Source organism: Aphelocoma coerulescens, chromosome 1A (assembly GCF_041296385.1).
Source record: "Aphelocoma coerulescens isolate FSJ_1873_10779 chromosome 1A, UR_Acoe_1.0, whole genome shotgun sequence".
In the NCBI taxonomy this organism is placed as follows: domain Eukaryota; kingdom Metazoa; phylum Chordata; class Aves; order Passeriformes; family Corvidae; genus Aphelocoma; species Aphelocoma coerulescens.
The window spans coordinates 50,300,857-50,328,534 of record NC_091014.1 but is presented as its reverse complement, the minus strand read 5'-3'; the positions used below and the strand labels follow the sequence as shown (position 1 = coordinate 50,328,534).

Here is a 27,678-nt window from a genome sequence, read left to right as displayed (position 1 = left end):
ACCCATTTTTCTAAGCAAAGAAAGAGTAATTAGAATCTAACTGGAGACAAGATGAAGTTGAAATACACAACGTCTCTAAACTAAGAAGGCAAAATACTGGATCCTTTGTGCATCTCTTTGCAAATCCCTTCATTTGTTGGACATGCTTTAAATGAAACAAGGTTGAGGTATGACAAGGACAAATTATGATTTGGCTTTGGACTGTTCTAATTTGTTGTGATAAAGCAATGCCCATACATGGCACAATGAATTGTCAAGGCAGACACCTAAACATGAGCTCTTCTATTGATCAATTATTGCTGTTCCCAGTGTGCCTACTGACATAAGGTGCTGGATGAAAACACCTCCTGTGTGACACACGAGCAGAGCAGCACCAGATGGAGCTCGGTATCTTAATGGTTCAGATAAATGTGATAGAGCACAGAGATGATTTTCTCTCCTAAGTCGAAGCTCTTACATGCAGATTTAATGAGGAGTTGCAGAAAACAAACAAATCTTCTCTATCTCAAAAGACAGCATCACTATCACATGAGATAACATTAGTTTTGATCTGATTGCATATGTTGCAAAGTGGTGTTACTAATCCTGAAATTGTTTGCTGAAACCTATTGGGTTTTCAGATCCTTATGATGCTGTGAAATGTAGGCCACAAGTAACACATACACTGGCAAAGAATTTCCCTCTCCAAATTCAGTTGTACCATGGAAACTGAAGATTCTTTGCTTAATAGACAATAATGTCCTTCTCTAGAGATAAAAAAAATATTATTGTCTTTAAGAAGTCCCTAGCTAACGAAAGGCAGCTTGTTCACCTTACAAAAGCACAAGTCTCTTTTTTATCCATTGACAGATAAATATTTCTAGATTTTTTTTTTCTGATTTTCCATAAGGACTGTGCCTCTCAGAGCTGCAGCAGAGAATTCACAGTCCAAAAGTGAAACAGAAGTTACGAAAGAGTTTTTAGCTCTGTGGTACTATTCAGATCCTTTTATTCAGTGCGAAATTTTGGAGTAGAATTGAAATTCTCATCTATTGTACCTCTGGAATGAGTATGCTTACAGCAATCTGTTTCTTTCTCTCCTACAGAGAAGTGTAAAAATGTAACATGGAAATAAAATTAAGGCCTCACTTCACTTAATAATCCCAGTTTTTCAAGCTCTTTATAGATGCACTATTACAGACATTTTCTTCTATTACAAGACTTCCCAACAGGAAAATTATAATTCCACTCGATAATTTTTGACATAAATCAATATGGCTCACACATCAATGGCTCTATAGATAATAATGATAATACTGTTGAAAGGAATTTTCTTAAAAACACAGCATTTTTTGCCCAATAAATATTATAAAAGATATTTTAAAATTGGGGGGAAATTCCATTAGTGCTACATCACTAGACAATGGGAAAAATTTTGCAAATTGCAGAACAATTCATCTCAACAAAGTCTCAACAAGCCACCTTTTAGGGTATTATAACTGCACATACACCTCAGGCTGTTGTTCCTGCCAAATATTTAAAATAAAACATCCAGCATGTCCAAGAAATGCAGTGTAGAAATATGCTTTGCATCATTTGATGCAGCTTTGCAGAGTCACTATAATTCCTTGTGCTATACAAGCACACATACACTGTCATGCATAACCTCTTTGGAATGTCACAGCAGAGTGGTGAATTGGTTAGGGAAGAAATGGTATTAAAATTGTATGACACATACATCTCCTGGTCCTTGGTAGTAGGGACTGAAAGCTTTGAACTGAATTGTTATCATCACAGTGACACAGCTGGTGAATTTCTTTTCTAAAATAATGTTGATGCCCTCCTGTCCACGATTGCCATATTGCTCTTCAAAAAAGGAAAGAAAAATCATAAAAATTAACTAATATCTACAGCATAATATTTTAAAGCAACTCCCCCTTCCCCTTTCTATGCCTTACACACACATCCAGAAACACAACTGACAAATACTTCTCTCAGTGGTATATTTGTTTCCTCCTCCAGAATCCCATCTGCATCTGGCTTGCTTATCTCCTAATCAAAGTCACATTTCTCTCATCAGGTTCCTCTCATCACCACAGAAGGCAACTAGTCCTGCCCATAGCTCTGGCTGTGTGTGATGTACAATGGAGGCAGCTCCAATGCCAGATCTCTGCCAATGGCAGCCTCAAGAGCACAACAAATTAGAGATCTCTATTTTTTATAAATTCAGTATCAAAAAGTAACAGGAAGTCAACTTCAAACTGGAGGAACCTTGTATAAAAGATACGTATACAATATTTCCCAAACTACCAAGGGAACAAGAATGTGGGAATTCTTGCTTTGTCCAGATGGTATTTAAGCACAGAATGGGAGAAAAATGAAAGCTTTAAAATATTTTTTTCTGGCAGATTTTAAGTGAAGAGCTCATCTAACACAGATGTCATCTCCCCTTTAAAATATGAAAGGTTAACAGGAAAATATCAAAATACTAATAAGGAAAGAGTCCTGGGTAACAATTGAGCAATCACCACTGTACATGGGAGGTGGAAAGTACAGTGACAGCAACACTGACAAGAAAATAGAAAGTCTAATGTTGGAAATGTCACCAAGTGCCTAAAGTGATGCACTTATCTAACATATGAATATTTTTAATGTATAATGAAGAGCAAAGGAAAATGGGGGAGGGGGAAACCATGCTCTGTGCTTAGGTAAATGGCTTCTCATGTGACAATCTAGTGTCTGACAAACACATTCTTGCAGCACAGAAGATAGAGAGGTGGCTGAGACTTAAATGCAGAAGATCACCGTTAAAATCAAGAGGAGAAGTCAGCAACAGAAGCCAGACTAGGGTAAAATGCACAAAGATTAAAAAAAAAAATCAAATTATGAGCATACAGGACTCAAATTCCCTAGTCCCTTATTGTGTGTAGCTATTCAGCTGGGGGGTAAAGTACAGCTTGAATAAGAAATAGATGGGTTAATTAAAGAGATTGGAGCAGGAAAATAAGAATGATAAAGAGTTTTGGGAAACTTGACCTAGGGGAAAAAGATTGTTCAAAACACAGATGGAATTCAATACACAAAAGAAAATGTTAAGCAGAGACCACATTTTAACATTTTAAAAATAAGTAAAAAATAGTTATGAAGAGGAAGAGAATGAACAGCACTCCATTTTCCTTCTCAATCAAACAAGAAATAACTGGATTAAATTGTAGCAAAAGAGGTTTGGGTCAGATCCTATCTAACACCACACTAGATCCTATTCTACATCATTCTAGGACTTGGCATGTGGGGCTGTAAGGAATATATGAGTGGCTGAGAATGCCTAGTCCAGGATAAAAGGAGAAGCCCTACATTATGCTCTCGTGAGGATATTACCGCAATAAACCCTGTCAAGAAGGCAGAAATTGCTCCTTACTTAAACTCTTTGTCCACATCCATACACACATATTTTGCTTTCATCACACTAAAATCGATCAAGAGCTGTTTGATAAAAATAACAGAGAACTCAGACAAAAGTGGTATTAAAAGCATAAGTTTCTTCAAACACATCCAATATCCTTCAGAGGTGATTTTAGGAGTTTTCAACAGTATCTGTATGCAGCACTTACTGTGGAATATGTTATTATTTTACCTAAAATTGCTTTCTGAGATCTTCAGTTTTTATAGGCTTCAAGATCAAAATTTAGCTGCAGAAATACGTCTTCCCTTTGTTAGAGGCATACACTCAAAACAACTCAATTTACAAGAGGCTAGGAACTCAAGAGTAACAAAATGAAAGAGATCAGTGCTTTTAGATATTGGTAATAGTTTGTTGACAGTGCTCCAGGGCTTCACTGTAGAGTTACAGTGACTGTCCAGTGTTTAGAGTGGTGTATATGCACTGCTTAGAAAATACAAATTCTAGGTATTTAAGAAAACCTGACACATATTCATGTTCCCATTTTAGTTTTAGGAGTTTTAGGAACTGACTGTGATAATCTCTGAATATGGGATAAGGAATAAAACTGCAAGTAATCCGTTTACAGCCATGTATATCCTGATGAGACCTGAACCAAACTGTGGCCTAGCACTATGTCCCAGGCTGTTGATCTAATTTTACTTTTCTGTAGTCACAGGAAATAAAATGCTGGTGCAGAGACTCTGATTGCAAAGGCTTTTGTTAGATCATTTCTGCAGCAGGAATCTAGTCATGAGCTTGGGAAATGAGGTTTTCTTTTATGTGACATATTGTCTAATGGAAAATATCCTTGGTGCCTTACAAGTAATCTATGGAATTAATTAAGAAGATAGTCAGCCTATAAAAACTTTTGCTAGGGAGGCATAGTCATTCCTGTATGAACATTCCAGTGATTGGCTGTGATGCCATTTAAGAGAGAAAAATATTTTGCTGCAACACCACACTGAATAAATTATGTGAAAATAGACCAAATTGAACAAGATTTATAAAAATTTGTCAGGAAACACATGAAAATTTTTACTTTTATTTAGTTTAAAAAACTGTCCATACAAAATAGCATGTTTTGGTACGTTACTGGATTATATCTGTTTTCTCTTTTGTAGAGGTAGCCTTTATAACAACTAGCATGGCATTTTTATATCAGGTATTTAATAGTGAATCTGTTTAAGTGAAATATTTTTACATATTCAAAATGTTTTCCTCTTTCCTCAGCTAAAACTCTTTGCTGAGTCTAATCTATACTAGTGATTATTAATTCCTTGCCTTTCTCCTTTCCTTCATTCTGTTAAGACATTCTCCATAAATACAAAACAATTGTTTCAAGATGTTAAGGGCTTGTGTTGTATTTCCAAAGAGATTTTACATTCAGATTTTTACCGTGGGAGTTACACAGTGAGAAGGGGGCTTTTCTATCTGCCATGATTTAATGTGGATATGCCTCCACATCTTGATACTAGCATCCTCTTAGACTTTCTAACCATCATTCTAAATTCCCCTCCTTCCCAAAACTCTAATGTGCTCACCTTTCCCAAATCATTTTTATATTGCGCCTTTTGGCTGGAACAATGCATTAGTAAGAGACATGAATTGTGTTTCCTTTCACAAGACAGACAAAAAACCAGCCCAAGACGGAAATGTAAATTGGCATGGCAAGCAGTCATCAATTCCCAGTCAAAACATTAAAGAACAGAAAATGTCAAATAATGGAAAAACTGCAGAAACATTAATCTATTCCACAGCTTAGGGGTTTTAGAATGGAAATTTTCAGTTGTCACACAATTCCATTAGTTGTACACTTTATACTTCACCAGTACTGGGGATGCTCTTGCAATCCACAGATCTATTAATATAAATCTATAGATAACACCTGGACAGAGAGCAAACAAAGAGGTTTATAGGTTTATCTTGAGTATTTTATAGATATGTGACAGGTATCTGACCTAGTTTCCCCTGCTGGATAACGGCAGGCCACTATATCTGTATCAAAACAGTGGCATTATCATGTCTCTAAGCCCACTGATCCTGAGAAGTTCCCTGAAGGCTTACTCCCAAGGAGCAGACACCACAGGTGTGATTCAGGGCAACTAAGCTTAGATGTCTGCAATGGAGAGGAACAGGCACCTTCAAGGTGTAATTCATTTGTTCATCTTCCTCAGGCTGAGATGAATTGCTGCATATTAAGGGCTGGCTCCTACCCAGTCAGTTATGTACATTGCCAACAGCTACAGTCAGTGACTTTGGGTTTTTTCCTCTTGGGGCTCTGCACTACAACCACCTTATTTTCCCTGGACTCCTGTTACCTTCCTCACCACCCACACCAACTTCTGCACTAGCATAGACACGTTGCTTCCTACCACTGCAGCTTCATGGGTGCCTCCAGTGCACTGCTCAGCTGTCTGGGACATATCACAGTGGCAGCATTTGATTCAGAACATTTGACAAGGCCTTGGCTGTCATCCATTTCCCCCATCCCACCTTATTCATTCTTCCTGCAGAGAAGACATAGGGAAATGCAAATCTTTAAATAACAAAGCCTCCCATCAGTGTCCTCTGTACTTTAAAAGGCCTCTTGATTTTGGTCAGTACTTTCTGTATTTCATTACTTGAATTATTCTCTCCTGTGAATTTCTGAAGCTAATGATAAAATCCATAAATTTGCACAAGAACAGTGACCTGGGCTGTTCTAAAAATCACAGCTTCCATCCTCTCAACTGCTGTTTCAGGACATTTGTTTAAACCAGTCGTGTCTCAGAAAATCACAGTTTCCAATAGAAATTACACTCACAGTACAACTTCAAGAACTCTGGAGATGAAGGACAAGGCTGTAATCTATAGAAAATCTATAGAATTCTATAGAAAAAAGCTGTGGCCATCCTGATCTAGCATTGGTGAGAACTCTGCTTCACAAAGCTGACCTTCAGACATGCCTTCCCTCCAGCACTCTGGAGCTTCTCCAGATTCCCCAGAAAATGAGGTCACAGAATTGATTATTAACTTACAAGGCACAAAAAGACACAGAAGTCTGAATATGAAAAGAAAAATTTCTTGAGGAGAAGAACATGAATTTTGCATATTGCAAGACAAAGTATAAAGTCATGGTTTCCAGATGTACATGTCTCCATTTTGTTCTTCTCCTATCTACATTTTCACTGTGGAGGCTTTATTCTTTATGAAAAGTTTTGAAGTTTAAAAAAGTGTGAGATGGCTTTTAGACAAAAAAAGTAAGCACAACATTCTTATATTTTAAGAAAGGGGAGTCAATCATACTATAAAGGAAAGGTCTATTTGAGCCTATTAGCAAAAACAAGCTGTACCTAAGAAGAGTAGTAAGCAGAATACCATGAAGACCTCCAAGAGGAAACAAAAGGGTTTTCAAACTGTTTTGTCTAAAATGTACTTTTACAGATTCTTTCAAGAGCTTTCAGATAAGAAAATGAAAGATAATTTGTGCACAGAATAGAGTTTTGTAAACCAGATAAGACTTTAAACAGGGGGACATGACTGGCTGACAGAAGTTTCAGTCAGTGTGGCTGTCTCAGAAGCATTTTTACCTCAGGTCAGGCTTTTTTAAACTTCATTTACAACACCACTTCATTACCACTCAACCAGCAAGAAATAAATATGTAAATATGCAGTGGGTAATTCTGCATTTCATTTGGGCCCAGAGACCCATAACTGAAAGGTCTTTTTCAAGAAAGTAGAGCCCTGATGTAATTTGACTAGTTCTATTTGTTCTGTTGCCACAACTAAAATACAGTTAATCCACAGCACAGAGCACCAACTCTCCACTTGCTCCATTACTAATTAACCCTGTGTAACAAAAAAAGTAATTGGACAATGAGAGGACCTGGAGTCCTTGTGCCAAGAGCAGTGAGAAAGGGAACTGTCCCTTCCAGATTCATGCTTCCTGCTTGGCACTACTTTCAGGCAGGCAGCCCCACACCACCTCAGGCTTTAGGGGAAGATGTAAATGTCCCTGAAACCAATCATCACTATTTGTTTTGGATACATAATGATGTAAATACAGTGCTGCCTTCTCAAAACAAGTTCAACACCAAAATCATTAACATAAAAGGAGAACACAAAGCCTATTGCTGGGTTTCTATATCCTTCTGTTCTCTGTCCTTCTGTTCCCTGCAGACAACTTTAGGTTTTTGCTTATTAAGCCATTACTATAAGGGAGCGTTGCAGCAAACCAGTCATGTCACCTTTGGGCAATGGAAACTCTCACGGTGCATTAAGTGATTGTAGCCTTGTGCATTATGCTTATTCCTGATGCTGCTGGCAGGCAAAAAACATCTCAAAAATAATTGCAGTTTAAGACCAATTATTGTAAAGGGAAAGGTGACTTTTCACACATCAGGGACATCTCATATATAACAACCATAATTTTTTCTTAATGTATTGTCTATCTGGTTTTTTTCCTTCAAAAGATTTTTGACGTTCTGATTTGTGAATGTTGATGACAGTAAATTCTTTGACAAGAAATTTTACCCATTCCTGAAAGAAGTATGTCAGGGGCTTTCTTACTCCTTTTCAGTTATCTACATATTTTCTGTATTACCTCCATATTCCTTGAAAAAGCCGTATTTTTTTTTTTTTAAGTGGGTTAAGTTTTCAGCAACATTTTCTTAGTCTACTAGTTTTACAAAGTCCTGTTAAAGGCTGGAATTTGTCAACTTGGAAACATATTCATTTATGAGCTCCCTCAGATAATCAAGAAATTTATCTTTAAGAGCTGTTTTCTGAAATTTGAGTTCAGACCCTATCTATCCAGACTTTCATTTATCTCCTCAAATTTTTCTTCTAAATTGCCATTGTGCTGTACAGTGGTTATAGTGTCTGAAATCTAAAACTTTTTTCCTCAGAAGTTCAGGCAGCTGGAAACTTCTCAACTGTTTAGTGATCATAGGTTTTTTGTACAGAATGCTCTCTGGGAAAGGACATTGTTCTGCTTGTACCATCACATTTTTCTGTAAAACATTGCTGAAAAGAGACTCAATTTGCTCTGTGCATTAGATAATAAGACCAGTCTGATTTCAACTTGCTCTGGCTGAATTGGGATGAAATGAACAGCCCAATGTTTTAAATTAAATAGCTAGAAGCACTTTCATTTATAATGCTTGTGGTATGGTTTGCATCTCAGTCTGGCTCTCTTTTTGCAGACGTAGTTTATGTCATGTTGATGCTTCCATCCATGATTTGGGGATGCAATCAGACACAGCGCTTAAAGCATTAAATAACAAACTTTACCTGCTAATACTAAGATGTTATGCTGCTCATGAAAATACAGAGCCTGAAGGCTGCATAATTTGTACTGTAAGTTCATTAGCTGTAGATATTTACATATTGAATAATAGGATCAGAAAAGTGAGAGACTGAAACTACTCTACTTGAGTCCATGAAAGCTATGGAATGTTTGATACTGGTTACAGTAGTGGAGTGACATTGAGCTACACCTGTGGTGGGTTTACCCTGGTTGGATGCCAGGTGCCCACTAAAGACACTCCGCCACTTCCTTTCTCACCAGGACAGGGGAGAAAATAGAAGAGGAAGGTCATGGGTCTAGATAAGGACAAAGAGAAATCACCCACTCCTTATCATCATGGGCTAAACAGACTCGACTTGGAGAAATTAGTTTAATTTATTATCAATCAAATTAGAATAGGATGATGAGAAATAAAACCAAACCTTAAAACATCTTCTCCCAATCCTTCCCTTTTACCAGGCTCAACTTCCAACTTTTCTCTACCTCCTCCCACACAGTAGCATGAAGCGACTGGGAATGGGAGCTGAAATCAATTCATCACTTGTGGTCTCTGCTATTCCTTCCTCCTCAGGAGGAGGACTTCTCACGCTTTTTCCTTGATCCAGTCTGGGGTCCCTTCCACAGGAGACAGTGCTCCACTAACTTTTCCAGCTTGGGTCCTTCCCACAAGCTGCAGTTCTTCACGAACTTCTCCAGCATGGGTCTCTTTCATGGGATGCAGTCTGTTGGGAGCAGACTGCTCCAGTATGGGTTTTTTGTATGGGGTCACAAGCCCTACCAGCAAATCTGCTCCAGCATGGGCTCTTCTCTCCAGGAGGCCACAGGTCCTGCCAGGAGCCTACTCCAGTGTGGGCTTCCCACAGGCTCACAGCCTCCTTTGGGCATCCACCTGCTCCAGTGTGGGGTTCTCTGCAGGCTACAGGTCTCCTGTGGACCTCCATGGGCTGCAGGGGCACAGCTGCCTCACCATGGTCTGCACCACGAGCTGCAGGGGAATCTCAGCTCCAGCACCTGAAACATCTCCTCCCCCTCCTTCTTCACTGACCTTGTTGTCTGCAGAGTTGTTTTCCTCACATATTGTCTCTCATTCCTCTCTTTTAGCTGCTGTTCTGCAGAAGGCTTTTTCCTCTTTTTAAATACTTTATCACAGAGGTGCTACCACTGTTGTTGACAGGCTCAGTCTTGTTCAACAGTGGGTTCATCTTGGAGCTATGTGGCACTGGCTCTGACGGATGTGAGGGAAGCTTCTAACAGCTTCTCACAGAAGCCATCTCTGGTGTCTCACCACCAAAACCTTGCCATGCAAACCCAATACAAAGTCTCATCTCCTCCTAAGACCAAGAAAGCCTAGTTTTGTCCAAATGCCAGTTTGCCTAAAGGAAACCTGTTAGCCATAGTTGACATCCTGTACATTGCTTGACCTATACTATATATGCACTAAACTAGACATGCACAGCAGGGTTAATCACCACTCTCACTGCTGTCTTGGCGCTTCCTAGCACATATCTCACATAGGCATGCTCACAGCTATCTCCTCTCTGCAAAAAAAAGCTCATAATTTCAGTGGTGGAAGCTTTCCCTAGCCACCCTTTTCTCTAGTGGATAGGTGGTTTTGATATGTGCAGAGTAAGTTGAACATGACAGGGAAAGGATATGAGCACCAAATAAAAACTAGCAGCCAGGAAAAGATTTTCCTGCTGACCTGCATCTTGCTCCTGGGTACCACACAAACTCTCCTGGCAAGCTGTAAAAGTCAGTTGACCATAGACTAAGCACTCTATTTTAAACTGTATGCCTGGTTGATTAAATTAAGTATATAATAAATAATAAACTACAATAAAGAATGAACTACAAACAAGTTATTGTTCTTTCAATAACTGGGTAAACTGAAGTCATAACTGAAAAAGAAACTTAGAATCAACTCTAAAGGCACTGAGATTTTATTGTGCACCGCTCAGAGAACCAAATGACATTAACTACGTTTATAAAACACCTTTTCTAACTCAGATCTGCAAACACCACTTGGGGTCTGGAAGTCAGCTCAATTCTTTTCTACCCATGAATCACAATCAGAAAAAACGTTTATGTAACAGGAATCTCATGAACAACTGCAGTGATGACGCACAAACCAAAAAAAAAGCAGATCAGTCTCTCATAACTGTTTTGGCTCTACAGTACTAACAACAACAACAACAACAAGGAATAGATGTCATTTTTTTCCAGAAAGATTATAGTATTTGATTATGTTCAGAAGCAATAGCTGTTGATTATGATATCTCTTTCACATCATCACTTTCTGAACACAGTGCTCAGAAGTTTCAGTCTCTGAAGTTCTTAGTTTTGTCATATTCTTCTAACTTCTACCTCACTTTGACATGGTCATAAGTCTATTTTCCTTTTACACTCAGGGATGTGCTAAAAGTCACAGAGATACTCTGTGTGCTCTTTCTGTCATCTGTAATTTCTCTCAACATTCATCATATTGAAAGCAGACTCCAAGTTGCTGCTAAATATAAGTATCTTACTGAATACATATTTCTAGCTTCTTATGTCCTGCTCCATTAGCACAAAGTTACAGCCACATTAAAAGAAACTGCTTTGCACAGCTATTACTACCTCTTCATGAACCTACATCTGCTTGCAAACTTGAAAAGTAATGAAATAGAAGTATTCTGTAATTATATGGCTACACTGAAAAAGATTTCAAAAGATAACTTTTAGGGTCATGCTAACATTAAGACTCAGAGTATACTCACTAGTAGATATTTGTTCATACGACATAACCAAAGCTTATACTGTGCTTTTCTTTCTTGTCCTTTTGGGTTTTCCCCAGAGAACACCTATTATATATTTCTATTGCCTGTTGTATACACCAGCTGCGTTTTTGTTGCCAGATGTTGCACCAGAAATGTCAGCTGCTGCTTGAGGCAGGGAGTGAATGCAATTAGAGGTGCCCTGGTGACAGCTTGACACTTACAGTGGCAAAGTTTAAATTTTTAATCAGGCATATAACACAAAATCCCACACAACTTGGATTCTTCATGAAAACTGGACCTACAATACAGCACTACCATAACATCTTCTTTTATCAGGGAGATGCAAAGATCAATGTGCCAGCAGAAGCCCAGATGGATTGTCTGTTGTTTGTAAAATATCTGAAGCTGGTTTCTGAAGCACATTCTGCATGCAATAGCTGTGAGGAGACCTGTTTTCCAGGGCAGTAAGGAATGCTACTGGTTTAAAGTAGTTAATTGCTTCTATACTGAGACATTAGTTACCATAAATACATAAAATATGTAAAATAAAAGGTGTGAATATTATTTCACTACATATGTGGTTAGTTTCCATTTACTACATTTCTATCACTCACTTTCCTCTAGTCTGTCAAATGCTTTTTCAAGTGAACTGCATGAAATCAACTTATAATATATAGATTAAAAACTTTGAACACAATCATTAATCATAATGTATCAAGTACATTTAGTAGTAGAACAACTCTGTATGACTTAGTTTAGTGTAATCATAAGGTGAAAAACCAAAAAATCATGCCAAGTTCAAATTAAATGTATTCTGTTCCTAGGGCTGCACGATCAGATCCTAACCCAGCATCAGATTCATTTTGGATACACTGTTTTTAGTTAAATGCAAGATGACTTTCCTCTTTTTCTCTTGCACAAATTACACGTGAGTGTGGTCTGTATTTGTTCACCCAGCAGAAATTTCTCACCTCTATCCTGTATTTGCATTACTTTCCAGTGCAGCTTAAAGAGTTTGCAAGTGAAAGAGTAATACATGGTCTATTATAACATAGTATAGTTTAAAGTATCTTACTGAGAGATATCCGTAATACTGTATTCATGTAGCAGAACTGTGTAGATACTCTTGACAACAACTTAGTTCTACCTGGTCATTTGGGGCAGATAAACAGCAATTCATGCTGCAGGAATAATTTGGGATAAGGGTACTTTTCCAGACTTTGGCCAACAGGTTGAATTTATAAATATTTATTTCTCGTGAAAAATACCATGGGCTCAAAGTAATTCTGACTCTTCATTGTCTCTTGAAAAGACATGTTTTCCAGGAATTGCTGGGCCACAGGGATGAACACTTAATTTGGAATGACAGACACTATCTATATTTTCTCTTCTCAGAAAAGTGATCATAAGTAATTCTCTTCTGCATGTCAGTGTGTTGATCCAAATCTCAGGTTTATCTTGTATTTAGATTAAATATGAAACATACCATCAGAATGTGGACAGTGACACCCTGTTAACCTTTTGCACACCAGCTCTGGAGGGCATGAGTCTCTTGTGGTATTTACAGATGGTATCAGTGCCTACAAACTTGCAGTGTGATTGGTACCTCATCTCCCATAAGAACATGCTCCACTTGGAGACTGTCCTCTCCTTTTTCCCCACACAAAAGTCTTTTTCAAAGAGTATTAGAAAATGAGAGCAGCAGAGTCATCAAGAATCCCAGAGCCAGGATATCATAACTTATCTCACTTGTGAGACACTGAAAAAGAGGATAAATCAACAAATGAAATTTTACACCTGGATGAAAAGAAAATACAGTCTCTTTTCCTGGGCTGACCTACATTTTTGATTAACTTTTTTGAGCATCTATGCATGTGATCACGTGTTGGATGTGGTCTGGAAGTGTCTGGCTGTGATGGGGTCAACACACTCATCCTATCCAGAACCAATATACACGGAAAAGCAGGGAGAAGCATCATAAAATGACTTGTGTTGTATCACTCAATTAGCATTCACTCTTAGACCTTTGTTTTCAATTTAAAATCTTCACTATTTAATTTTATTCTTACTATTTTTTTCACTCTTTAAAAATGTTTTATCACTCTTTTTTCTCCTCTATTATTTAATTACTTTTATTTTTTGTTAAAACCTTCACTATTTTAATGATCTGTTCCTTGGTCTGGGATCCCCTCATTCTTTACTTCTGTATATACTGAGCACCAAATCTACCTGAACTTCCAAGGCAGAGTGATGTAGTACAGTTGAAGAATGTGAGTGTGAATTCCTTGGAGAATATGTGCAGAACATTATCACCTCTTCCTAGAGTCAGAAACATATACCTGTTCAGACCTTTCTCAGCTACATGATCTTGACATTGTTTCTGAAGTTATTTCAACTCTTGTGAAGTCATTTCGGATTCATGTTCTCATTTCATGCTGCTAAGTGAACGCTTCGCTCCCTGCATTCACCACTTCCTTGGAATTTCATTCTGCTGCACTTGTCAGTGAGCCACTGCAGTGCACTTCTCCCTCCCTGCAGCGAGGAATATGGGTTTGAAATTGCAGTGTGGATAGCTCTGCAAGTTTTCCTCTCTGCCAATGGTTTCGCATTAAAAAGACAGAACTGACACAATCGAATGTCAACATACGAAGAGCTGGTAGTCAAAGGAGAGTGAACCAACAACCACACAAAATTCACACAAGGTAAAAAGTTTCCTTCAGTCCAACAGTTACCACCTATTGCCTCTGGATATGTTCTGTGGCCAAATCCACAGACAATTTTCTCATTTCATCTGAGAGCAAACTTTTTTCAGTGGAAGCAGTATATTGCATGTGAACAACTTGAAAAAAACCCTGCAGCTAAAATTTTCCACAATTAACATTCAGAATGATGTGTAGTCTTTAAAAAAAGGGAAGTAAAAATAATGAGAAATAATCTAGACACTAGTAGATCACACAGCTTAGTTTAAAGCTAAGTGTTATGCAGCACTATTCTTAATCTCTGGGGATGGGGGAGGGAGTGTACTAAGAATGCAGATATTCCCTTCAGGATTATAATTAAATTTAGAAACTAACGTGATCATAAAATGTACATGCTAGAGTTTAATTTTAGGTCAGAGTCATATGTTAAAAAAGATTGCTACTTTAGACCTTAAAAACATTAGCTCAAGTCATGTAGCACAACCTCATTTTGATCATTCTGAGTTTAGAAAATGTGCAATTACTGATGCTGGCAAGAAGTCACACCAAGGGCAAATGAGATTAGTAAGAAATAAAACTGCATGTCACTAGCAAAATAGAAACTGAAATGAATTATCAAATTGGCAGATCATTCATGCAGCCTAGGCAGCAAAGTCCAAATAAATGGTCTTGAAAGCCAAAAAAAACCTCTATAGTAAGCACTTAAACAATCAATTTGAAAAATTTTTCAGTGCAGAACGTTGCAATAAGTTTCCTAATACTTAAAATATAAAGTGATTTCATAGCTTTCACTGCTGACCTTAGCGCAGTAATTAAATCTGCAAAAACCATGAAGTAGGAAAAAAATTATTTGGAACCATTTGGCATATGTATTAATAGGGAGGATTCATTCACTGTTCATTTTCTACACTGCCCAAATTTCAGAGACTTTGTCATCATCTCTCCTGGTGGAAGCAGGGCAGAATTCTAGGATGTGAAGCTGAATAGCTGCAGCAACACTCCCATGTTCTTGGATGTTGGGTTACAGCTCCTACAGACAGTAGCACATATACAGGAAATAATATTTAACCATCTCTGGCATTGAAAACATCTATCAACTGCTGCAGCACTGAAGATGATGACTTTTAAGTTATTTGAAGGAATAGTTTAGGGTAATTGTTTGGTGTAACCAGTGAAATGCTCTTAATACACTTATATACACCAGTAACGATGTTCAACCAAAAGCATTTAAAAAAAAAAGTTTTCTTTTTCTGTAAAGGCTTCCCTTTTTTCCTCCCCAGTGTTCTCCAAAGAAGTGTGAATTTCAAGTACACAGGCAGAATATCTACACATGTACCAAGAACTCAGTGAAAGAAAGGGAGATAATGTGTAGCACCTACATAACTGATCAAAGCCTGTATCCTGAAAATTCCTCTTCTGTTTCCATCAGTGGCACCATGACAACTCATACAAGCACGAGTGTGGGTCCATCAGGCGCAAATAAAAGTAAATTCTCAGCAATACCTGTTCTGGATGGAAGTGAGACTTAAGCCCTGCTTAAGCACATTATCAATGTTTAAGGAAGATCATAGGCTTGGCAAAAGAGATATGGCCTCTTTAGACCTTGCTCCCGCTGCCTAGTTTGTCAGTAGATTTTAGACTCTTTGCATTAATTTCTACACTCTTGTCCATAGAAGATCTACTGATTTAGAACACTGTGTTGGAAATAACATAGATATAAATGATTCATACGTACTGTCCAATTATTTCAATGCTTAGGGTTAAGACAGAAGGAGAAACTTTAAGCTGTTTTCAAACTACTAAAATACTTCTCATGTCACTATGCCTAAGTTGACAGGTAGAGGAAGGCAGGGATCTCGTTAGGTCTCTGGAAAGTACCAGAAGCCTCAGCAAATAGTGGAGCACATAGCTAGAAGAAAATGTAGGTGCAGAAATAAGGATTGCACTCAGTAGAATTTAGGCCATTCAAACCCAGCACTTGTTTTTTTTGTATTGCACAGCACACTGGATGAAATTCTGTGGCCTACTTGTGCATAAGGTTGAAGAAGATGACTGTAATGGCCTGTTTTGGCCTTCAATCCCTGTGTCTGATTTTCCTTTAGGCTACACTTTTGCGCTGCTCTGGCCTATATTTAGGCATGCTTAAAAGCATTTTTCTACTGCTACAAGAGAGTGAAGGAATTTCAGAGTAAACAAACCATACACCCAGATTCTATGTAGCTTCAAAGTGAAAGTTTTTTAAAGGAAGACCTCTTACTTCTTTTTCCATTTGGAGTCCTTCTGCTCTGATATTTCTCTCAAATACTTCCCTCTTCTCTGTCTGTGGATTAGATTTTCTATACACAAGGATGTAGTCAATCCGACATTTCCCATCTCTAAAATATAGTCCACTGGTCTTGTTCTTATCAGGTACTTCCTGTAAAGAGAAAATCAAGCAACTCAGTAACGTTAATTTGCATTGGTAATTGCTGCGTTGGTGTTTGCATCATCAGTTTTCAGTTATACTCAAGAGGAAAGATAAGGAATCAGAAAGCTGTTCAAGTTTTAGGCTCTTTACACAGAGCGCTTCTAACTTCATCTGAGAGGAGCACAGACTTCCCTACTTAAGGGGGTTTTAAGGGGTGTCAGGAACTCTTAGGCAAATGCTTGGACATATATGGATGGGATAGGAGAGAACAGAAAACACAAGCAAACTTTCCTCCCCCACCACCTTCCATAAGGTTAGGAATAACTTCTTACTTATAAAATAGAGCAGAGAATAGTGTTACTGAAGTGTAAATTTAAAATTAAGAACTTAACGTGGCTGAATGTCTTTGTACATGTGAAAAGAGTAAACAATGTCGTGAACATTTACAGTAGTGAGAAACACTAAAAGCTGGCACAGAGATGCTCATTGCTTTGCCTCATAAGACACAGACAGCAATATGAAGGTTCTGTACTGACCTCACTGTACCTCATCAAACTAACTACAGAATATTCCTTGCTTAATGAATAGCTGAGGATGGATTTGATTTGATTTATTTGGAGAGAATTGCTGGCGTTTGGTGTAGCAGCACACAAAAGCAATAAATACTGTTTATTTTCTATTAAAAAAAAAAAGGAAAGGAAAAAAGAAAAAAAAAGCCTGTTCAAATGTTTGGTCTGACAGAAACACATAACTTGATTTCACTGTTAATAAGAGGTCAAACAGGTCACTCTCCTGAGATATAAAAGACCAGACTACTGGTCTTTTTCCAGTATGTCATGAGATGAAATTTTCTACAGATCCTACTCACAATTTAGCACTACTTCTATATAATACAATACTGCCCAGGGTTTAAGCTTTCACTTTCAGACAAGTTGAAATTGCCTGGCAGTTTGCAGGTTGGAGTGTTTCGTACAGGAAATGTACACTGTGAAGGATACATGGGAACAAACAGCACTCCCTCTGAGCAGTATAAAGGGCAGGGACCTTCAGGAACCTCAAGATCAGTCCGCCTCTAAGCTGAAGGGAAGATTAAGCTAATTTACCTCTGTTTTTCCAAAACTTGCTCCACTATTTCTGCCAAAAATAGCTCTGCCCAATAATATACAATCAAGTCTCTTAAAAAAAATATTTTGCCTTCCACATCTGGGAGAAGGAGGGAATTTTCAAAAGACTTTCTCTGTAAGAGAACTGCTTCTGAATTTAAATTGCAAAGTGAACATTATAATAGGAAAAATTATTTTTACAGGAAAACCCCCCAATCGATTTTCCCATTCAAATAGTTTAGTGTAAGCTATCTTTCTGATTCTCAGCAGGCATTTTGATTAAATGTAAAAACCACTGAAAGCATCCCAAATGTCCCATCCCCTTGGTACATTCAGTCCACTAACATAAGAAGGGAATTTTTTTAACATTCTTTCCTTACAGTGCCTAACTCCTGACACAACTTAGTGCAGACTTGATACAGTGGAACAGTACTCAGAGTCTGAAAAGAAGGCAAGAAAAATGATTTAATATCTAAGGAAAAAACAGTAACAAACTCTTTATAGCTATACTGCATATCATGCTGATAAATGATATTATCAAGATATGAGAAGCACTTTTCATAGAACATTAAATGTGAAAACAGCTCAGGAGGCACATTTTATCTTTTTCCATTAAAAATCTCTGTCAAGAAGACATTAAAAAAACCAACAAACCAAAGGGTATTTAAGGTTATTTAAATAAAGGAAGGATGTAGCAGGAGATCTAGAGGGTGTGGGTCAACTTGGTGGTCCTGCTGTGATTTCTAACCCTCCTGGCAAGCCTCCTGTTCAGTAGTCAGAGTCAACACGTACTTTAGCAAGTGGTGTAATAAGAAAGGGACTGTTTAACAAAACAATCCATGCTGGGGATCTGCTGTCTATGCTATGTAGGCTTCAGGGCTCATGTTGGGCCCACTGCAGTCTGGTCCAAAAGCCTCACTGGATTTACATCCATAAGAAATCCAGGTTTAAAATCCAACACTGCTCTGGACTGCAAAGAAATCATGAGTAGGGGCAATTGAGAGATTCACTTCAAATGTGCACTCCTCATCTGAACTCAGACTCACCCTGAGAGCACCATAAGGAATGTATCCTTCTCTGCATGCAGCAGTGACTCCACTGGAAAAATAGATTTGCCCCTTCCTATGTTTCTTCTTTCTCTGAAGAAAATTGGTTTGCCCTGCACTGACTCATCAGTGAATGCAGAGCCTTACATGAAGGAGTATCTATGAGATTCAGCCAAGGTATTTGACTTGCCAGACTTCTTCCATTACAAATATGACTTCCTGGGACAATTACTTTCTCTTGGACTTATAAAACACTACCAACTACAGTATTGTAATTTTTCACTCAGAAAGGTGGCTTGGACACCCTTACCTGTACTTGAAGGTTCTTTTTATTTTAGGAACACTGTATGTCAAATCCAGACTGATAAACCCTATTGACTGTTGTGGCCTCTGGAAAGGAACTCTTTCTCTGGCCCTCTGTTACAGATTGTAAGGCAACTTTATAGACTGAGTCTAGACTTTCAAGAACTCTTGAGGATCTAACATGATATAGAGACAGTCAGGGTTGGTTGAGCAGTGTCAGCTGCAGGACTTCTGCATCATCCAAGTATTACAGGCTTATGTTATTCCAGACAGAAGTTTTTCCTACCTTCCTTCCGATATTGCATCTCCCTCACCTGTGTTATGACATCAAAATTCAGTTTTCCTAAACTGATAAAAAAATATATGTAGAACTAGGTCTGACTTCTGTTTTTGGTGAAAAAGTGGTGTAGTCATATATGTCAAACCTCCATTCCTTCATCTAAAAAAAGGATGCTGGAAGAAAGTAGAAGAACAGTGAAGACTTCACTCTAAAAAGAAGCTTAGCCATTTCTGTCTATCTTTATGACTGTATTTGTAGTATGTGTTGTATAATTTGGACTTGTTTTCCAAGGAATACAGTAGTTTCTATATTCTCAGGTGCTCAGTTGGGAACCATCAGCATTCAGACATATGACTCATATACATGCACACGCTAGGAGAGCTTTGGGCCAAAGGGTTTACCCATATTGATCCATACAAACCATACAACATCTAAACAGTGTATCTTTTCCTTCTAGAGTTTAGCAGGGACCGAGTACTTCGAAACTTTTTCTTTGGTAGGCTGCAGCATCTCTGAAGTCCCATTTAGACTTTCAGTTTTCATCTTTTTTCCTCCCATCTTATACCTATGCATGGCTTACAGTGTTATTTTCCTCAGTTATGGTTATAAAAAAACCCCTTAAATCTTTTCATATTCCTCAAAAGTTTTCCCTTTTAAAAAAACCAACAAGGACACATCTAAGAGAAAAAAAAAGTTTTGAAGTATTGGTTTTGTAATATTGTTACATTAAAAGCAGCATGTCTTTCTGATAATTTTCTGTTAATTTTTCCTCTTCAACTTACAAAATTCATGTGCCTTTCACCTGTGGCTTTTTGCTGAAGACCATATGGTACATGGTCCCAAAATGCAACATGGGAATATCATGTAAGATTAACCCATTGTGGTGCAAGCAGGCAAAGAGAGTCCTTTGTAAGTTGTATGGGAAGCTAGGGAAGAGCTGTGAGTAGAGAAGATGAAATTGTGAGCAAGGTCAAACATATTCACGGTGCCCTGAATTTTGTTGCTTTAATTATCTCTCTAAACATTCGAGGAGCGCAGCTCTCTGTGGGCTGATTTTCTAGAACAAAGAAAATCTCTGACTCTCTCCTCAGCAATGTTGCACAAAAGAACTTGCACCACAAAACCCTCTAGCTGCTGAAAACGACATAATCTCTAATTGCATCTTCTAAACTCTGTCAAAACTAGTAAACAAAAGAGGGTCAGGGCAGGGCCCTCAGCAATCTCCTGTGGTTTTCTACTCTTTTTAATTACTAGCATAGTCCCTGCCAGTTCTAATCTGTGCCAGTCAGCCCTCTGCCAAAAACTTCTCAGGCACAACTTGCAGGTAACATCAGACCAGTCCAGTAAGCATGATCTAGCCCCGTTCCTGAGGTGGAGGAAAGTAGAGAAGTCCCTGGTCTCTTCACTCACTGAGAAAACAACCGCAACATCCACGGGAGGCAGGGAATTGGGAGGCAAGACTAAAGAGTATATTGTTCCTTTCTGCTCAGAAGACACAATAAGAAATTTAGGCCCAAATTTTCGTAATGGGTCCATGACGCTTTGGCTGCTTTAAGACAGATTTGAGAAGGGACTATATGCTGAATGCTTCCTCCATGGTATGTTCTCTGAATCACCATTATGACCATCAAGTCACTTGTTCTTCATTGGAATGGGATGTGTCTCATAATTGACACCCAATGCTTCTTATGGGAGTTTCATGATAAATCCCCTCCACACTCTTTCCCCTTAAAGTATTAATATAGGGAAAACTTTTCCAGCATTTTCAGAAGCACTGAAGCCTTAGATTTCTACAGATGTTTCACTGAGGGTGCATCAAATCAAAACTTTTGAATTTGAGATACTTCATATTTCAGCATTATAATCTTAGAATGGAAAATCTCATGGGAAAGATTAGACACAAGTTGATGGCAGAGAATGAGATTTTAAATCAAATTACATTTATTACATTTTATAATGGGCCTGAATAAATACTGTATTAATAATTCTGTGTGTCCTTACCTCTCCCACAACTTCCAGCCTGCTGGCATCATCAGAAGTACTGGTCAAGTTACCATGGTGAAGCAGGGAATCATCATCTTTGGAGGGGCTGTTCACACCTTCTAACTCGTCAAAAAAAATGTTGACATCCTTAGCTACTAAAAAACAAAAATAAAAATATGCATTCAATCAGCACTGAACCAAATGAAGACAGCAAGTATAACCCATCACCAATTTCACTTTTTAGTTCTGGTATAAGTATATACTATGTTACTTTTAAAATCTGATGAGCATTGTTGGAGAGCTTTCTTCACCAGTGAGCTACATAAAGGTTTAGGACACCACAACACTTCTCTGATGACAAATAAACAATCTGTTGTCACAATAAAAGAGATGTTAGCTATCTCCTCAGCTTCTTTTGGGGCAAATGGCTTAAATCATTACTTTCTGAATTAGTATTGTCTCTGAATTTTTCTTACTATAAGGAGGCAGAATTTTAACCTACTATACAAAGTGTTAAGTTCAAAGTTGTACAGACCTGTGGGGCAGCCAGAGGCAGAAGACCTTAAATAAATAGTGTTTCTTGAAAGGCATCGAGTAAGCAAACTTGGGCAAATGCTTCTCTGTTCACAGTTTGGCATATTTTGATGCATATAAATCTAACACTTTAAGATCCACCCACCACACAGCCCTCAGTCTTGCATGTAGCAAATTGCTTAAATCTACAGATTCAAGCTGTGGTAAACCAACCCTTACAAAAAGTATCGATACTTAGGGCCTGGAGCGGCTGCCAGATGGGAGGTGCAGGGCAGGCAGGTTCACTCCGCACTCCATGTGCTACAGGTCTGGTGAAAAAGCACAATGAAGAGATGTGTGTGACGAGAAGAAAAATGCCTTAGCTGAGGATCAAACTTCAGCTGTGGATGGACTTCTACTCTCCAACCTCATGCCTCATAGGCAAAATCCAAAATTATGACAGTAGAGTTATAACTGTTAGAAGGGACCGCCAAAGGTCCCAGCTACTGAGCCTCTTCCCCTGACTAGAGTGGGACCAAATATCTAGTAGTCTTGACAGAAGTTAATCTATCCTATTATAACCTATTATAACCTATCCCTATTCACAGTTTTTGCAAGCTTGCCTGACTTTTGGAATCATTGTTCTTTTGTGCAATAAACTCCTGTTGCTTTTGCTTGTCCTCAGCTCCCATAACTTATTGACAGACAATTGTAACTCCTGTTGGTGAGAATCTATATTAACAGCCAAAAATCTCTAATTGCTGGCAGCAACTTAGTTCCATTTCTAACTACTGGCTGCAGGTGTAAAAATCAATTCCGCCACTGTGTAGAGCCTGGATAGCTGCCAGAAATTAACAGCCACTAATCGCTCCCAGCCACCATGAGCATTTTGTGACCTCCTTTTCACCTTTCCCTTCTTCAGAGGTCATAGCCCAGTTTAAGAATCCTTTCAAAAAATTGCTGATGATACCAACTCCCAAGTCTCTGCAGGTGGCCTATTTTTCATGCTCACAAGCAGGAGAAAGTCTTATCCATAATATTCATCCTTAATATAGACATATGTTGCACTTTAAATATACTACTCTTTCCCTGTCAATCATGAGGACAGGGAAAAGTTTCCTCCCTTTTTTTACGTCTTTTACAGAATCTATTTTTACATCTGTAGGTAATAAAAAAAGAAAACCCTGTCAAAATATTCAAGAATCCTTCATCTTCATTTTCATGCATAGAATAGGGACAAGGTTAATGAAAGACATTGTATTTTTAATTGCAATAGCTTTGCTTGGAAAATGACTAAAAGTTTCAGAAACAACAGAGAAATCCTCATGTCCAAATTAATCCACTCTAAATACTAGGCTAATGTGCTAACCTAAGCAGCTTAGTTTGTAAGAGAGATTCTGAGTTTCTGGTGTTGTTTAGTTTTATGTGATGAGAGCCTGCAGCTCCTCAGTGTCACTGTGGCTGCATCCAACTTGTCCTAGGGCAAACCACAGAGGCTTTAGGAGACTTAAAAGGCAACAAACAGACTCTAATTTGTAGCACATGCATCAGTAATATTACAGATTTTTTTTCCCACCTTCATCCATTTTAATCCAAAAAAATCATACTAGAGATGATTATAAAAGAGGGAGGAACTGCCACAATACAGCACAGCCTAACCTTGTGTCTTTCACTGTCCCTACTGTTTCAAAAGTCAAGACTGGAAACATTCTACCCCATCAGATAATAGTTTGGGTGTAGATCGTGACCAGATTTTGCATACATGTTCATATGAGAAGAACTAATCTCAATATTCAACAGAAAGAGCAGCTGAAACAGAAAACATTTCCAATGACTTGAACTTCACTGAATTGAAACCCATCAGTGCCTCCATGACCATGTCACGTGAATCTGTATATGATTAACCCCTCAATATAATCTGAAAACAACTGTGGAAAAACCCACAAAAATAATTAAATAGTGAAGCTTTCTGAATATATTTAAGATACATATATCTGTTGCAGACAGGGTCAATGGAAGCTGTAAAAATGAAAGTTTTGCCTGTTCTCTATACTCGAGGGAATTTAAACTATCTTTGTTCTGGCATTAAGACTGCTGTGGTATAAAAGATGAGGCCTCTGAGATACTAGAATTGCTGCTTCTGGAAGTGCTGGTTATGCTTTGAGTTGCAAAATATATGGTTTTTAAGCAGATGTTTTGAGATAAAGAACTTGGTGTGTAAGACAATGAATGTGTCTGGGGACTTGAAACACAGATACTGAGTTATCCTGAGGACTTGTGAGGAGCAAAAAAACCCTTATTTTAAGGTCACTTTAAAATACAGTCCATCTCAGCAGTGAAGAAGTTGTGGAAGCAGTGAATCTCAGCTGGTAAGTGAAATTAGCTACCAGGACTTTTCCAGATTTCCTGCAGTGGAAACTTGCAGTGGAAACTTGCTTATATCAGAAATAAGCAGATAATTGTCATGTTGGTTGGTCACTACAGAAAATATGGGCCCCCAACATTTGCTGAGATACTTTTTCTACCCCAAGTCTCATTATATACTTAAAAATAAAATAATAAAAACTGTTGTACAAAACCAAATAGATAATTTATATAGCAATTTCTGTTTGCTCTACATTAATAACGGTGATGGTACTTCCAAGATAACTCTCCTGCTGCTTGTAGGTAGCTCAGCCCTTCCACTCCAATGCACTGAACACCTACAAGGCCAAATGTTGCTAAAAGCATAATCAGGGATCCATCTTTTTGGTCCCCTTCAGCCCCTGATGTGCATATACCCACAAATATCCTTAACAGAATGATATATAATGGCTTATTATATATATAAATGCTATTTGAGAGAAAGAATGGTGCTACTGTACAGTCATGTATTTTTAAGCAGTGAAATTCAACAGGAATACAGAGCAGCATATGCATTGCTACAGGAGATATTAAGAATACTCCCTCTGATTTTAGAGGGAGCTTAAATATGCAAACTCTTTTCTCCCCCTCATGTTCTATTTTGCAGAAAAAAAAATCAAAATGACTTGGTAATTCAGATTCCCTTGAAGAATAAAAGAAAAAAAAAGTGGGTATACAAATATTTTTATCCCAAATATAGTAGAACTACATATTCTGAAAACTGGATGCTGATAAATTCTGAGCAGGAGTCCACGCACAATCTCAGTGGGTCCACAAGCCACTTCAGATGAAGAGGCTGATATAAGGTAGGACTGAAAACCAAGATAACTCCTTTAACTTTCTGAAGGTGGATGCTGAAACTGAAGTGCCTAAAAATAAGGACTTCCATTAAAAAATGCAACCTGATTATGTTATTGTGTGAGAAGATGGAAACATGCTCAGATATCATGTTTCTGTTCATTTCTATTTTATCAGCAAAAGTGACACTAGGCAATCCAGTATACTCTCACTTTGGATGATGCTAGCTGAAGATCAATATTCCAAAGCTTGTTTTAGCAAGAAAAATTATTTGGTTTCTAAAAGTATCATTAGACTCTTTTAAATTATCATACAATGCTGACAACTGGGAATAAAAGTAACATCGGCTGTTGAGAGCAACTACCCTAGAAAAAATATTTAGACATGTTGATCCCAATCAGATGATATTCACAACAGTCTGCATGGGACAACACTCCCCTGGACACACAACAAACCTCTGCAAAGTGTGTTGTACAGTCATAGAAATCCTTTTGTCTTTGCTGAAGGAGATGTAGCTAAAGGACATAGAGATTAACTTCCCAACAGCACCTGTGTCTGGACTGGATAAAGGAAAATCACTATCTCCAAGGCTGTAAAATCTGCATCCTTCTCAAATGGCTTGTGAAAAATCCATAACTCAAAATGTTAATTCTTGAAATATTCCCATCTCAAATTGCTTATCCATGTTTAGCCATCTAGTCTATTCACCCTCTGAAAGACAATTTGGTGCCTTTTCAGCTCCTCCAATCTGCATATCAACTGCCCCCAGGCCTGGGCTGTGCTGGTGTGGAGAAGGGAGAAAACAAAACCTCATATTAAGATTTCCTGATGGGAAAAGCTTTTTAAATTAGAAAACATGAAATTCATCCTAAATCTTTAGCTTAAGTAGTAAGGTAATTCAATTTCAAATCATTACCCCCATCATACTAACTTGAGCATTTTCCTTCACTCCCAAACTAATACCACCACTTAACGACCAGACGCTACCACTGTGTGGTTCCTTATTCATGCGGCAAAAATCAGGCAGAGTCTGGGCTTTTACACATTCTTATTCATCCTTTATCACTCTAAAATATAAGCTGCTGATTCTCACTTTAGAAAATTGCTACACCAAACACCCAGTTTAAAATCAAACTGGAAAGTAAGGAAGCCAGGAAGCCATGCCTCACATTTTGATTCTTGGCCTCCATGAGATTTAAAAAATTGTTATGAAAAATTCTCACTGAAATTCCAGATTCTATTTGATTCCAGAATTGCATAAGTTTTTGGGGGGTGGGGTGTCTTCCACTGTTATTAACAGGAGCAGCACTTCTTCTAGCACAAACCTTGAGATCATTCTGCAGTTGGATTTAAGAAGGGCGAACCAATAAATTCTTAGCCCACAGCCCATTACATATAAAAAGAGATAATCTTATGAAGCATCTAAGACGTGGACCTTCACTTGTTATGACAATCTTGTGACTTCTCCCAAGTATTACCAGCTGCAAAAATATGAATACACCCCAAAGTTTTGGAACAACTGGAACTTCAAATCCAGTCTTCAATCCCTGACTGCAGCATTTTTATGATATTATTAGTTCACACATCCACTCAGGAGTGCAAAGAATGGATTAAAGTAACAGGAATCTTTCTATTTCTGATTACATCCGCATAGAAAATATATAGTGCTGGAATCCTTTGTCACATAACAATTCAAATCTTACTATGACTTCTCTGATAGTAAAACATTTCTTACTAGCCTTCAATAATCCATTGAACTTCCTGAGACATTTTAATAATAGATACTTATCATTCAGTTCATCACTTTGTACATGCCTTCAGTTATAATTTCAATGCATCTTCTACCATAAACACAATTTTGCATCCAAGGAATAACTTACTTTCTTGTATTGCATTAAGAATTTCTGAAAAGTCCACATCTGTCTTCTGCATGTCTGGTTTTATCCATATTTGCGTTTCCAGCTGGTTAACCTGCAAATCCTCTCTTCCTTCTGAAGAAATTGAAGAGATTGATGGGGTTTGTGACAGTGCACTAGAAAATCCAGCCAAGGGGCTTCAGGTGAGGAAACATACACATTGAATGAAGGTACTTTCATTTTCCCTCCCTAGCAGAACCAAATTTTCTTCAAACTAATGACCTTCAGATAGAACATGGACTGATTTAAAGCTAAATACAATGAAACAAAAACTTTCTCTGCTATCAGCACTGATGCAGAGCTGCCACTGGCAAGTTCCTCGTTCAGGTGACCATATGCTGCCATGCCATGAACATCACCTAGCCATACCATCTACAAAACTAGCTCCCAAATGTGAAAACAAAAAAGAGATGTTGTTACAAATGACACTGGAACAAACAGACTAAAATAACACACACACAAAGTAGGTTGCAAGACAGAAAACAACCATTAGGACAAAAAGAGCATGGACAGTCTGTTTCAGACACAGGGAACCATAAGTTCTCATATGCCAACCTGATGGCATGACACAGTCTAGGAAGAAGCCCAGCACTGCAGTCCATTTTAAATGGATTCACATTGGTATGTAACAGTTGCTGTCTAAAAGCACTGCAGGGTAAAAACATTTTCTGGTGGGTTGCAGTTTCAAACCTATCTACACAAGAAAATAGACACAAGATTTGCCCATTTCAGTCCTCTTTCCACAGGAGCAAAGAAAGCAGAA

The 27,678-nt window shown here is 38.1% G+C and overlaps 1 protein-coding gene across 1 annotated transcript in view; it reads right to left on the bottom strand.

The window, feature by feature from the left end:
- ANO4 (anoctamin 4) overlaps positions 1-27,678 on the bottom strand; it is a 203,454-nt gene that overhangs the window by 76,320 nt on the left and 99,456 nt on the right. Inside the window, exons 4-6 of the mRNA XM_069003919.1 lie at positions 26,880-26,990; positions 21,304-21,440; positions 16,421-16,579 (exon numbers count right to left, since the gene is read on the bottom strand). Of these exons, the coding sequence (XP_068860020.1) occupies positions 16,421-16,579; positions 21,304-21,440; positions 26,880-26,990 (407 nt within the window). The remainder of the gene's footprint in view (positions 1-16,420; positions 16,580-21,303; positions 21,441-26,879; positions 26,991-27,678) is intronic.